The 13,261-nt window shown below is 51.6% G+C and overlaps 1 protein-coding gene across 2 annotated transcripts in view; it reads right to left on the bottom strand.

Annotated features, from left to right (window-relative positions):
• The window catches only part of SLC4A1 (solute carrier family 4 member 1 (Diego blood group)), a 44,180-nt gene that overhangs the window by 20,256 nt on the left and 10,663 nt on the right, over window positions 1-13,261 (bottom strand). The window contains exons 4-7 of one of the 2 annotated variants that reach the window (XM_014609213.3): window positions 10,438-10,510; window positions 9,799-9,911; window positions 5,680-5,765; window positions 583-760 (exon numbers count right to left, since the gene is read on the bottom strand). In XM_014609213.3, coding sequence (XP_014464699.2) covers window positions 583-760; window positions 5,680-5,765; window positions 9,799-9,911; window positions 10,438-10,510 — 450 coding nt within the window. The remainder of the gene's footprint in view (window positions 1-582; window positions 761-5,679; window positions 5,766-9,798; window positions 9,912-10,437; window positions 10,511-13,261) is intronic. The other variant, XM_014609214.3, reaches the window with a different exon arrangement.

Genomic DNA, 13,261 nt, shown 5'->3' with positions numbered 1-13,261 from the left:
TGATCATGCTGGGACAGGGAGCCGGAGCACTGAGCTCTCTGTATCTCTCCTCCTGGGGCTCTGTTTTCTTCTTTCACCCCATGTTCTTCCTTTTTCCATCCCACTCCTCTCACTCTCTCTCATAGGTCTCAGACACACCAAGCCATTGCATCCCTTGGTCTTTGTACCTGCAAGACATTAAACCATGCTGGTTCTACTACAGGGAAACCCTGGACTGATGAGGGTAGGAAGTTTCTGGATTATTCCAGTCATCCATGATGGGAGACTGCATTTGCCTTGGATACAGGTGGTACTGGCTCCTGCTGGAGATGGGTCTTGCTAATGGTCTGACTGGATGCAGTATTACTTTCAAAGAGCCAAATTCCCTGCTGGCATAAGTGGCAAAAGGACAGACCACTGCTTGTTGACTCCAGTTGTAACTATTGCTTGGATGGAGCCATAGATTTGGCTTGTGCTCCTTCAGCCATGCCGGCTACACACTATCTCTCCTGGCCTGGTTTCTGATACCCTATTCCTCTCCTGACGGATGGCTCCCTCACCATCCCTGGACTCCCCTTCCTTCCCAGCCCTGTTGCATCTCACCTTTCTTGAAGGCCCTGTGCACCTCCAGCAGGCTGTGGAAGGTCAAGAATGAGAGATGCGGCCTCCCCCATTGTCCTTCCTCCTTAAAGTCCTCCTCCAGCTTGATCCAATGGCCAGCCTCCATCCAGCACAGCTCCTTGTTTCTGTCCATGACCAGTTCTTGCAACTCCACATATGCCTGGGAGAAGAGAGGATGGGATACAGCCATTAGGAAACAGGACTAGGTTACCTGGGGTGGGCTGCCAAAGCAGTGGCAATAGTTTCTAGTGTAGTGGTGCCTGCCTGAGATTTTGGAGACCCTAAAACAACCATTCTGAGAGGGGGGGAGGTGCTGCTTTCTGCCTCCCAGTAAGGAGCTGAGTCTTTGCCAAATTGAGAAGCCACTCAAAGGAGACCATGCATGTGTTCAACAAGTGAACACATGTTCTGGGAGCTCTTCAGGCAGGGCTCAGGTGTCCCATTCCCCTTGCAGGGGTGTAGGTTGTAGCCGTGAACTCAGTCCCCTTTTGGGGGGCTTTACCGAGACCTACACATGTTACCACTCCCCATGGCCTGCCCTGCCCTTCAGAAAGGAGGCTGGAAAGGAATGAAGTGAAAGAGGGGTAGCTCAGGGTACTGGAGGGTGTGGTTGTCATGGAAGGCAGTCACAGAATAGCCCCAGGGACCTCTCCCCATCGTACCTAGATACCAATGTGTCCCACACCCCCCTTCCCTGCCTAGATACCAATGTGTCCCACACCCCCCTTCCCTGCCTCAGCTAAAATGAGCAACACACATGGCTGCCAGCACTGTTGAGCACTGCAGCCTGGTGCAGATCTGGGATCCCCCCTGCATCTGCTCCCTCTCCTCCCCATGTGGCAGCAGGAGCAAAATCAAACCCAGCAGGGGAAGAAACTTTTCAGGGGCCCAGGAAGGAATCAAGCACTGAATTCCCAGAGATCCCACTGGGCTGTGAGTGCCCAACTAGAAATCTCCCTAAAATCTTCAGGTTGAGCAACTGGATCCAGGGGATGCAACTACTGGAGAGATCTGTCCCTCTTCCTGCCCAGGAGATCCAAGAGCTCTCAAGCAGCAGCAAGGCCTCAACATACCAGCATGGGCAGGGGAAGCTACCCCCACATGCCAATAGACAGCAAGTCATGCAGTGTGGGGCCCATTCCCTACCTATGTGCTAGGAAGCACACAGAGCTCCCTGCTCACCTAAGCTGAGCCACCCAAGCCCCCTGAGTTTATGTACCAAGGTGATTGATATCCCTGCACCCCTAAAAACAGGCCCTTCCCACTGAATCCACAGCAAACCAATGTGCAGGGCTGACACCCCCAGGAACATGACTAACAGGGAGTCATGTTAATCCAGCGTGAGAGAGATTTGCTTACTCAGCAGGCAGCTTGGACATGCCCCAACTTCCTCTCAAACCAGAAATGAGGGAGAAGATTCCATCACTTGATCTGATCCTTTCTGGGATAGAAATGATGAGACAGCAATAGCCTGCCATCCAGATTGGTTTAGACAAGCGACACATGGAAATTCAGTCATGGGTGTGAAAGGGCAAATGGGTGAGGCTGTGGTGGAGATTCTGAATGAGATGGCAAAATTAAGGGGATAAAAGCCAAGACCAGTATATGCATGTGTTGCTCAGGCCTTGCTGCCAATGTCACAGGTATTTGAGGCCTAGACTAGATTCATTCAGCTGTTAGACCTGGCAGCAAAGGTGCAAGAGGGCCCTATTTAGAATAACCTTCCCAGCTCCCGGGAATTTTTTTTCAGCTCATCCAGCTGGCTGCATGCTGGCACTGGGCACTGGTGACTGGGGGTGTCCTCCCAGCATGCCGGAAAATTTGTCCTTTATTTAGGCAGCTAACTGGGAGCTGAGCATGTTGGAAGTCCAGCACCTTTGGACAGTGGTGGCTGGAGCAAGGGACAGCCAATCTTCTATTTAGATTTAGCTCATTTTCAGGGTTTGAATTACAGAGGAGCTTGGAGGGCCTAAGCCCCCACATAAGAGATGGGACCCCCCCCCAGGCCAGTCAACATCCCTTCTCCCCCTCCGCCCCCCCGCAAAAGCCCAAAGCCCATGTGTCACAGCACACAGCCCCCATCCCATCCCATGCCTCTCTAAGCAGCCCAGGCGGTGGTGGCAGCAGCTCCTTCTGGCTGCCACTGCTACTGACCCCAGCCACTTGGTACTGGTGGGGACCTGTGTGCACAGCCCTGACCCCAGCCAATTTTTTTTTTGCAGACCCCCAAGAGTTGAAGTGTAATTTGAACCCTGCCCATCTTACAAAGTGTGTGGGGGCGGGGGGGGGGGCGATGGAGGAGGAGAGAGCACTCTTTAGCCATAGAAACTGCCTTTGGGAGCCCTGCTAAGGGCCTATCCACAGTGAGGTCTGGTGGCAAGCCAGTCCCAAAGAGTTAATTAGGCCTCAAGGGAATAAGGATTTAGATTTAAAATCAATTGCCACTGAAGAGGAACCCACTTCATTCAAAAGCTTGTCTAAGTCTATTCCAACCATGCAGTTGGTCCAATAAAAGATGTCACCCACAACAATCCTTGCCACTGGATGCTGCTTCAGTGATGCATCCCACCTTGGGTAAGGCAGAGCTAACACTCCTTGGGTGAAGCAAAGGTGAAGATCAGGTGCTTATTTCCATTTGAGTGTCAGAAGCAGATCTGACCAGACCAGGAGGACAGCTCTGAGCTGGGGGAGGGGTTCCCCACCGTTGTGCACCATCTCCCCTTTCTGCCCCTCTCCCTCGGGTCTGGCACAAACTCTCTCAACCAGATCATGAACTAATATAAATCAAGGGAACCCCACAGGTGTCTATGGGGCTGCCCCCACATCCACTGAATGGGAATCAGATCCTGTCTTTAGCCGTTTGCAGTTAGTATGTGACTCTGTTGTGGGGTCAGGCTCAGAGAGGATCACACAAAAGTGCTGGTCTATTCCCTGCATCTGAGCATCAGCATTGCTGCATTTGTTCCTCTGAGTCCCTAAGACCCTGTTGATATCTCTTCTCCTTAATGGAAGAATTTGAAGTAGTGGTTTCAATAGTGGTTTCACTGGATGAGAAGGGGATGCTTTAAGAGGCTGCTGGGTATGGACTGACCCTATGATTCCCTCTGGCTTTCAGGCTCCCCAGCTGACTGATCCAGCCTGGACTGCCCTTAGTTATGGCCTGAAGCCTGCTGTCCTGGCAGGAGAGCTGAGCACACTCAATACTAGCCAGGACCCTTCTAGAGCTTGGAGATGGATCAGAACCACTGGGCTTTGCCAAATTGGCCCAGAGATTAAAGAAAAAACTGAAGAGAGAAGGGAGTGAACTCTGTGGAAAACTGAAGAAAGAAGGGAGTGAATTGCACCCCAACTCCCCCCTCCTTCAAGTGGTAATATTAGACAAGCCTAGACTTGAACCCACTGCAGACTGAGCATAGAGCCCCATCACCTGCACCCATGGGTGGATCTAGGATTTTGTAAAGGGAGGTACAAATGATATGCTGCATCATCACATATAGCATGACACATTTTTCTCCAGTTAAAGAAAAACTACAGGCTTTAATAATAAGCTTTGGGCCTATTGCTATATGTTCGGTTTAGGATCAAAGCAAAAACAAATATAACTTTATGGAAAAGTTCACTGATTTGCTAGCTTATATATTAAGTTTAAAAAGCACAACACACTAGGCAAAAATTTTCAAAATAGACTCATAGAATCACAGAAAATTAGGGTTGGAAAAGACCTCAGAAAGTCATTTAGTCCAACCCTGAAAATAGTCAAAAGATATTGTTTCATTAATACTGCAGTCATTATAGTTAAATATAAATGTTTTATTCAATTTGATAAAACAAAATCTAGCCTCCTTGAAAATCTTAACAATGTCTCCAGTACTTCACTGTCAGTCATTTCTACACCTGAATTAAGGTTTTTAGCTTAAATTAAAAACAGTTTGTAGAGCTGTGAAATGGAACAGAGACATTACTAGGAATGGCTAACAGACAGGCAAATAGAAGAAAGAAAGGATACTTTGTAGAAGAAAGGATACTTTGAATAGTAGAACATTGGGTGCCTATACACATGCTCTAAAGCATTATAATTAGAACAATTAATTAAGTCTGCTCCATGTTCTAATTAGAACGCTCTAGCATCATCGCAGCATTACATACATAAGCCCCCCAAAAATGGCTGTTGTTGAATTAATTTTATGTCCTGTGGCCATTTTTAACTGTGCAGGGACTTAATACACATGATACTATGGCATTTTAGTTACAACAGTTCTCTGGAAACCACTCTAATTAAAATGCCTGCCCCCCAGCATGTGTCCAGGCACCTATTAAGTCCATTAACAAGGAAGGGGGGTCATTAACACCTATGGAATGGAGAGAGATTAACAGGAACCAGGTAGATCATAATGAGCCTTGAAATCAATTGACTCCTTCAGTGCTGCCTGACTAGAAATGCTGTTGCCCTTACCAGGCAGTTGGCTTTAAAGTTTGGGTACAGCAGGAATCAAAGGGAGGTGCAACTGCACAACTGCCCCCCCCCCCCCCCGGATCTGCCCCTGCCTACACCCACTGAGCAAACAGACCAGCTCAGGCAGCCAGCCAGTTGGGGACACAGTCCATGGTACTGGTTAGAGGGAGCTATGCCCTCTTCTAGTTGGTTATCTGCAGCTCCAGGCACACCAGGGCAGTTCAGACCAGTCTGAAAGTGCCTCGATAACTGGAATGGAGCCACCTCAGCTGTACAAGACAAGGGACTCATATGGTCAATGACAGGCTGAGTGACAGCTGGAAAAGCAGCTTGACCACAACAGCTCTGGGTGTGTTTATAAATCAAACGAGCCCTTCTGCCAAGAACACCTTGATGCGTCAGTTGTCCCCAAGCAGAGATCACCGTCCTTCTCATAGCCACCCCACCATTCCCCATGACTCCTTAAAATATAGCCCAGGAGTCAGAGCTAGAGAGAAGGAATGCCATTCCCTTGGTGCCAGCATAAGAGAAGGGCATAAACCCCAGCCTGAGGGGTTGGAGGGGGCCATGGCCCAGCATTTTAAGCAGTATCTCTCCACCAGCCCCCAGCATGGCTGGGCACTTACCTCATGGGTCTTCCAGCTGGAGGTGGTCAGGCGGGTGCCCTTGTTGCTCTCTGATGGTTTGTGGTTCCCATCTAATGAGGAGGAACCTGTGTATAAACAAGTTGCCCGCCAGTCAAGCCCCGGACCTCTTGTCAGCACTGGTGAAGCTTCAGGGGCCCAGCCATGCCCAGCCCATCTCCACTCCGTGGGGCTGGCACAATACCAGAGCCATGGGGGGCAGGTTATATCCCCTGCCTTCTGCTTCTCCTGTGAAGGCCTGATGCGCTCTAGGCCTCTGGGTTACAGCCTGGTCTATACTGAGGTTCTGGGAGGAAAGAGGTAAAGACAGCTCCTTCCAGCATGGAGCAGAGGGTCTCAGGGGCTCAGTGGCTTTGGAGAAGGGGCAGCACTTTCCAGAACAGAGAGGATTCCCTGGATGGAAAAGGATGTTTTAATGGCCACCACTGGAGCCCTCTGTCTTTTCTGTGTCTCTCCCCATAGACTATGCAAGCTCTCTCATCTGGCTCCTCCTGACCCCACAGTCCCTACCCCCCAACCCCACTCTGCATAGAAGCTGGCACCAACTGCTCTCTGCCAGAAGGGATGACTGGTGTCCCCAGCACTGGAGCAGACTTGCATCATTTCTCAAGTGTTCCTGACTTTGGAGATGGTCTCCAGGTACTGTAGGGAGGGGCTTTTACCCATCTGCACCTTCAGAGGCACTGGCAGCTCCCAGTGACAGGCTGGAGTTGTGCCCCACTATGCTGGCCTCAGTGCTTCCTCCTGCTGAGTGTGTGGGATGGTGCTGCCACTTTTTCACTGGGGTTGGGCCAGTCAAACATTAGATCTAGTCAGAAGACTAGTAGGTCTCTTTGTCATAGCAGCCAGCCACCAGGAACCCTTTGGTGCTGACCCACCTATGATGGATGTCCAGGAAAAGCTCCCCCAACACACATATGAAGGGGCTAGACCCAGGATTTGGCAAAGGGGATGTGGGAGCATCCATCCACACTACAAGTGTGGCTGCACACCCATTCCCAGCCTGCTCCCAACCCACCACACCATGGGAACCTCTGGGGACTTTTCAAAGTTTCCAAAGTATGTAAGAATACCCCCAACCCTCCCTCCATGTTCAAAGACATGTGCCCTCCCCTCCCCTCTCCTCCTCCCCTGCCTGCCACTGCTGCATTCCCCACTCTCCCAGGGCCAGGGGAAGCTTCAATGCCACTCCTGCCTGCTCCAGCCAGTCTGTGTAGGGATTGAATTCAGCTGGGAACAGCAGGGCAGCAGCAGTGGTGGGTGGGGGTGTTGGTTCCCCAACACTGCCCGGTCCCCAGGGAGCAGGCATGGGGAGGGGAAACCCCCACCCATTCCTGCTGATGTTCCCAGCTGAGCCCAGCCCCTGTGCAGCCTAGCTGGAGTGGACAGGAGCAGCTTTAAAGCTTCTTCTGCCTCTGGAACAGCAGGGAAAGCAGGCAGCAGGTAAGGGAGGAAGGGAGGGGAGGAGACATGCCTTTGAGCATGGAGGGGAGGGATGGGGGATCCTTACATGCTTTCAGACATTAAAAAAGCCCCCAGAGGTTCCCACATCCCATGGTCCAGATTGAAAGGGCGGGTGGGTGCAGCCATGTCACTGCACCCCCTCTGGATCCACCCCTACATACACATGTCCCCTGCTCCCCAGTGCTCTAACTTGCTGCTTGGGAGATGCGACCAGTATAACTACAACCTGCACAGACAGGGGGATGGGAATGGTCCAGCAGGATATAACTTATCCCCTCCAGCTAGCTCACTTCCATATGTCCCATGCAATAGGACACTCTACTACTCCCTTTGGCAGACAGTCTCAGGACCCTAGGAGCGCCTTGTCAACCAGAGCCTCCCAAGCCCACGTTTCCCTCAGCTCAGTTCCATTCCTGTAAGATCCTCCTGATGCTGCTCCTCCCTCCATACCTCTCTGCCATCCCTGACTGTATGGCAACCATTCTCACCTGCCCCTTAGGCACAGTCTGGTCACAGCTGACGTGAGGGCAAGGACTTGCAGACAAACTAGTCGATCCCACCTACCTGACAGCTCAGAGCACCCAGTGACAGCTCAGAGCACCCAGTGCCGATGTCCAGGTGGCGAGCAAGGACAGGTTTCTAGCACTTCCATTCTATAAACCCCCGCCCACCTCTTGCTCAGCTGGGACGCCCGGCCGTCCCGCCCCCAAATTCCTGCCCCAAGTGGCTCTTGTGTTCATAGTAAATTGAAAAGCACTTTGATTTGCTGACAGTAAACACAGGCCCCTCCTGGCCATGGGACCAGCCCTCAGGCATGGATTGAAGTGGTTCATTCTCAGAGGGAGCTGACCATTTTGGGGAGATGTATAGGACTGGGACCTGCTGACAGAGGTATGGGTCCCATAGTTACCCCCCATGCTTCCACTCTGGTCAAGAGCCATGTTCCCTTTCAACATCCCTTCCCCCAGCAACCAGTAGGGGATGCTGCAGAGCCAGGCCCCTGCGCTGCACACACCACAGCTGAGCCCTGTTGTTTTCAGTGAAAAAAAACCTGAGTTCAGGTCTTGGCTTGGACCCCCATGTGGAGTAAATCCCATGCACTAGTCCAGCCCTGCAGGACAGCTGCTGAGGCATGCTGGATGGAGGTACACCCTACCCATGCTCAACCTTTATATCCGCCTCTCCCACTGATAGATGCTGTTCTCATAGGGGCAGGGATGTGGATGATGCTCTAAACTGGAAGGAAGCTCATAACTCCCGGGTCCCCCCACACATGCCACGGTGGGTTCACACTGGTGCACATCATCTCCAGCCCAGGGGCAGAAGGGTGAAGAGTGAGAGCTAACGACTATATGAGGACCCAGGAAAACCCCTTGCTTGTATAGTGCCATGTAGGGGTAGCTTTGCTGCTGTACCAACAGGGATACCGGCAGTGCCCCAGCTGCTTTTTGTGGTGCCCGCAGTGTGTGTGGCATTCCAAAGCCCTGGCACAGCAATGCTGTGGCTCTCAGGATGAATGTCCCACAGTCACCAGCTTAGAGTGCACACACCTTCCCTGAGAGAGAGACACACATTGCCCGGACTCTCACGTCACCATGCACTCACCCAGAATGGGCCAGAACACACACACACACACACACACACACACACACACACCCGGCACAGAGGCACACCCTCACCCAGCTCACACTGTTACACTCCTCCAGGCTTCCAAATTCAGGGCAGACCCAGGCAGGTCCCCACACACGGAGCCAATCAGTGCACAGCGACCCACAATCAATCTTACGCATTGTTGCTCTTAACAATGCTCACATAAACCGAGAAACCAGTCACCCCTAGAGCCGCCTTCTGCCAGCTGCTGACAGTAACAGGTCAGCCCCAAGTGGCTTCTGTCTTCACTCCAAACAAACCCTTTATTTAGCATCAATAACTGGGCAGTTATGCTGAAATGAGCAGCAATATCCTGCGGGGTCATTGCCTTGCCAACATCAATACACAGGTCATGACGTCAGTCTCTAGAGGCATATGAATGCTTTGCAAGACCAGCTCCAAGGGAGGAGGGGGAAGGGGGGTGCTGGGAAGCTTGGAAAACCCTGCCCCAAGGAACAGTGCCCATGGGTGGGGAGAGTGCCAGGCTGAGCATATTGGTACCACATGTGCCCCTTCCAAGACCAAAATGCCTGCTGATTGTCAATGGCAAGTTGGGCCATTGAGTCTTCTCTTCCCTTCCAAGCTCTTCACTTCTTTGGAAAGACAGGGGAAGGATTAGGGAGTCCACAGGTGAAACTGGTTGAAGATGCCTTTGTCCTGAGAGATGCACCCATGGCACAAAGCCTGGCATCAACCCTGGACTTTCCCAGCATTTGTGGGAAACTCTAACCTGGGCTTATGCTCTGGCCTGTCTCAGTGTGAGGAGAGTTGTGGGGAAAGGGGGCAGCAACTAAGTTCAGATCTGGATCTAGATCTACTTCCCGATGTCCCCCACATCCTCTCTGCACAGCAAGGACAGTAGGTCAAACCCCAGGTCATTGTGACAGGCTCTGGCCCATAGTTAGATCTACATTGATCTCACCCCTCACCCCACCAGGCCTTTCCAGAGCAGCTCCCACCCGTCTCCTGCCCTGTTGGGTCACTCACTCTGCCCATTGCCATCACGTCTCTGATATTCTCCTGCCTTGCCCAGGGGCCCCAACTCCATTCTCCTCCTCTTATTCAGGTCATAAGCTGTTTTGTGACCGGACAAGTACTGGCTGAAAGACACACACCATGGGAAGATGTAGTTAGCACCCATCATGTCAGTAAAGCAGCTCAGGGTCAGGCCAGTGGGGGCTGAGAGCTCTGGTTGGGGGTGGGGGGGGTGAGGGGGGGAATGGCAATGTGATCATAATATGCCTGTTCCTTGTTCCCAGAGCAAGGCCCAGGGTGGGAATGCCCAGGGTGGCAACTCTGCAGATGCACGGTTGGTGAGGTAGAGGGACATCTTCCCTGGCTTTGGCTCTTCCACAGAGAACCCTCCGCTACCAGGCTTAGCAAGGGGGCCAAGGGCTGAATGGTCTGCAGAGACTGAGCTCTGGGGGCCACCTCAGTGGTGCTGCCCAGAGGCTACCCAGAGGAGCTGGTCTTTAGTCCAGGCCTGTGTGAGTGACAAGGCTTGCTGACCTGAGTGACAGGGGTCAGATCAGGACTTGCATCCTTAGGTTCACAATTTGGTCCCTTGCCCCGACCGCTAATAGCAAGTGAAGAGAAGCAGCTTTTCCCCAGGCAACTGGGACTCACCGGAAGGGATTCCACACCCTCCTCTTGCCAGGGCGTGAGGTGCTGTCCTGCAAACCCACTTGGCCTCTGTCTCCTACATAAAACAGGCTGCAGCATTTATCTGAGACCACCCCACACAGTGAACACAGCCCCCAGACAGGATCCTACCCATACTCTAAGGCAGGTCAAGTCCATGTTTCTGGACTGATGGCAGACCCTCTCCCAGGCCCTGCTGGCACTGCTACCCTGCCCCCACCCTGAGCTGCACCCACATCTAATCAACCTCATGGCATCACAACTCCCACCCAAACTGCTCTGCACTGGTGAATAACAAGAAGCTCTGGTGCTGACTTCCTTGTGGACAAGCAGGTGCCCGCTGTGGAATTCAACCACTGTTTGCATTTCAGCTGGTTCCAAATGGTGCTAGTGCAGGAAAAAGCAGGAGATGAATGCATGCACACACATACATCTTCTCCCACAGGGCCCCACTTAGTGGAATAGGGCATAACACAGCAGCCATCCAGTGAGCAGGCCCAGGGTGGATCTGCTACCTGAGTTCAGGTGAAATGGGATGGGGCGGGGGCTTGCAGGGTTTGCTTTTTTTAATCCAACCATGTGTGTGAGTCCTAAGCATTAGCACTGCTTTGCCCTTCCCCTACAATATCCCCAAAGCCCTGCCCACACCCACATTCTCCCCAAGCCCAGACGTGACACATATACCGTGCTTTTACCACCCCCACACTACTACCACTACACACACACACACACACACACACACACACACACACTCCCCTCAGGCCCAAACATACACATAAACAGCCTTCTCCATATCCAGGCTGCTACATACCCAGACACATACATACATGTACTCCACATATGCCTGTCTCACACACCCAGAAAAAATAGGTACCAGCCCACACCCATTTGTGCAACACATTGGCACACATACATACTCAAGGGAACTTCCACAGCCCTGGTGTGGGGCCACATGAATCAGGGCTGGGGCAGGGTGAAGATGGTGCTCCTCACTGCATGATTTAGGCACGTCCCTAGCTCAGTGATTGACTTCAGGAGGGTTTGTCCTGATTTTGGGGCTTCCAGATTCAAGGGGCTTCCTCTGGGGTTCAGAATCCAGGACAATGGTGAAGGGGGAGGACTTGGCTCTCTCCTTGGGAAAGGGCCAGGCTGCAGAGAGTCTGTGCTTTGTAGCTACTGCTAAAGTGCTCTAGCTGCTTGTGCTCTTAGCTCTACAGATCCTTGTTCCAATCCCCACTGTATTGGCCAGACTGTCCCCCTTGTGCACTGCTGTGCCTAGTCCCTGCTTTCTCCCTTTCCCGACATCTTCAGAATGGCAGGCTTTTTACAGTGTCAGACATCTGAATGCACCTTAAAATGTAGCCCAGGGGTCAGAGCACCAAACTAGCTGCCAAAATAGGCCTCTGCTGTAAGTTGGTCTCTGACAATGGCTTGCTTGGTAAACTTGGTCACACCATTCCACTGTTCTCCCTCTGTCCATAAAGAACTACTTTACTTTCTTGCTTCTCTCAGGAGAGTGCTGAGAGTTGATCATGCTTGATGCTGGAAGTCACATCTTTTCTCCTTGGTTCTCCTTCTCTTCCCTCTCTTTGTGTTGCTTGCTCAGACTTCCTAACTGTATGTACAGCACCTAGTGTAGGGATACCCTGAATGAAGCCTTTTGATGACACTGGCATGGAAATGAAAAGAGCAATGGAGAAGGGCTTTGAAGGTGGAACATATGGCCCTCAGTATAGGATGCTCAAAATGGGTGCTGCATAAGCCACCAGAAGATGGCAATGTTGAAACCAGACAAATACACTACCTTTAACATTATGACTCAGGGGTGTCAACAATGCTGCCTGCAAAGAAAGCCATGCCCCTAGAGGAGTTAGGAATTTGGGGTCAGGAGGCATGAGGATCACCACTAAAATGCAGGGTCTAGAGCCCTGCTGGGGATGTGGGTAGGCAACAGGGGGCAGGCAACAGCTACATTGGCCCCTGCAGCTCCTTCACACTGCTCACCCTGCCACCACTCACCCCCCAATATAATTTGTATTGGTTTCATGCATGGCATGGACATAAATTCCATTGGGCTCCAGAGCAGACAGTTGTTCAGCTTGTCCAGGGTTGCTGCATGTGCCTCACCAGTACATGGCAGGGTGCAGGGATTACCTTGCTTGCCTTGAGCAAACAGCTAGCTGCCCCAGGATAAGCTGTGAACAAATGATGCTCACACTGGTGCAACTTGTAGTTTTACCAGAATAATTCTACATCAGCTCAGAGTCGGTAAAACTGGTACAGGGCTGTATATCATCTTTGTTATCCTGGTGTAAAGGCTGATTACACCAGAATAAACATGTCATGTGCCCAGACCTTTTGCTGATACTTGGCTTTGGCTATATGTGTAAATGTGGGGAAGCTGGCACTGAGCACTGCTGCTGCCTGGCACCATGGCTGCTTCTGGGACACTCCCCCATCACAGCCTGGCACCCAAGGGATGATCCCAAGAAAGTAGCTGGAGAGCTAGAGATAATGGAAGCTCGGGACTGCCCAGTTATCATTGGGTGAGCACCACTGAGTTTAAAGCCACAAAGCATTAGACCTCGTTTATCACTGTTGCTTTCAGAGTTATTTAGCTTCTGAGATTATAGCACATTAAAAAGCACATAAACACTGCTCAAATGAGTAAACAGGACTGCATGAATTGCACCCCTGTGCCAAAGGAACTTCACAGATATTTATAGGCCAAAGAAACTGTTGAGAGATGAGTCAAGTTATTTGAACAAAGCCTAGGGCATTGATTCCTTGGAACTGGCTTGGATGCACC

This window comes from Alligator mississippiensis, chromosome 4, assembly GCF_030867095.1.
Source record: "Alligator mississippiensis isolate rAllMis1 chromosome 4, rAllMis1, whole genome shotgun sequence".
Classification (NCBI taxonomy): Eukaryota; Metazoa; Chordata; order Crocodylia; family Alligatoridae; genus Alligator; species Alligator mississippiensis.
Note: the sequence above shows the minus strand (reverse complement) of the source record. Positions and strands in the feature narration are given on the sequence as shown.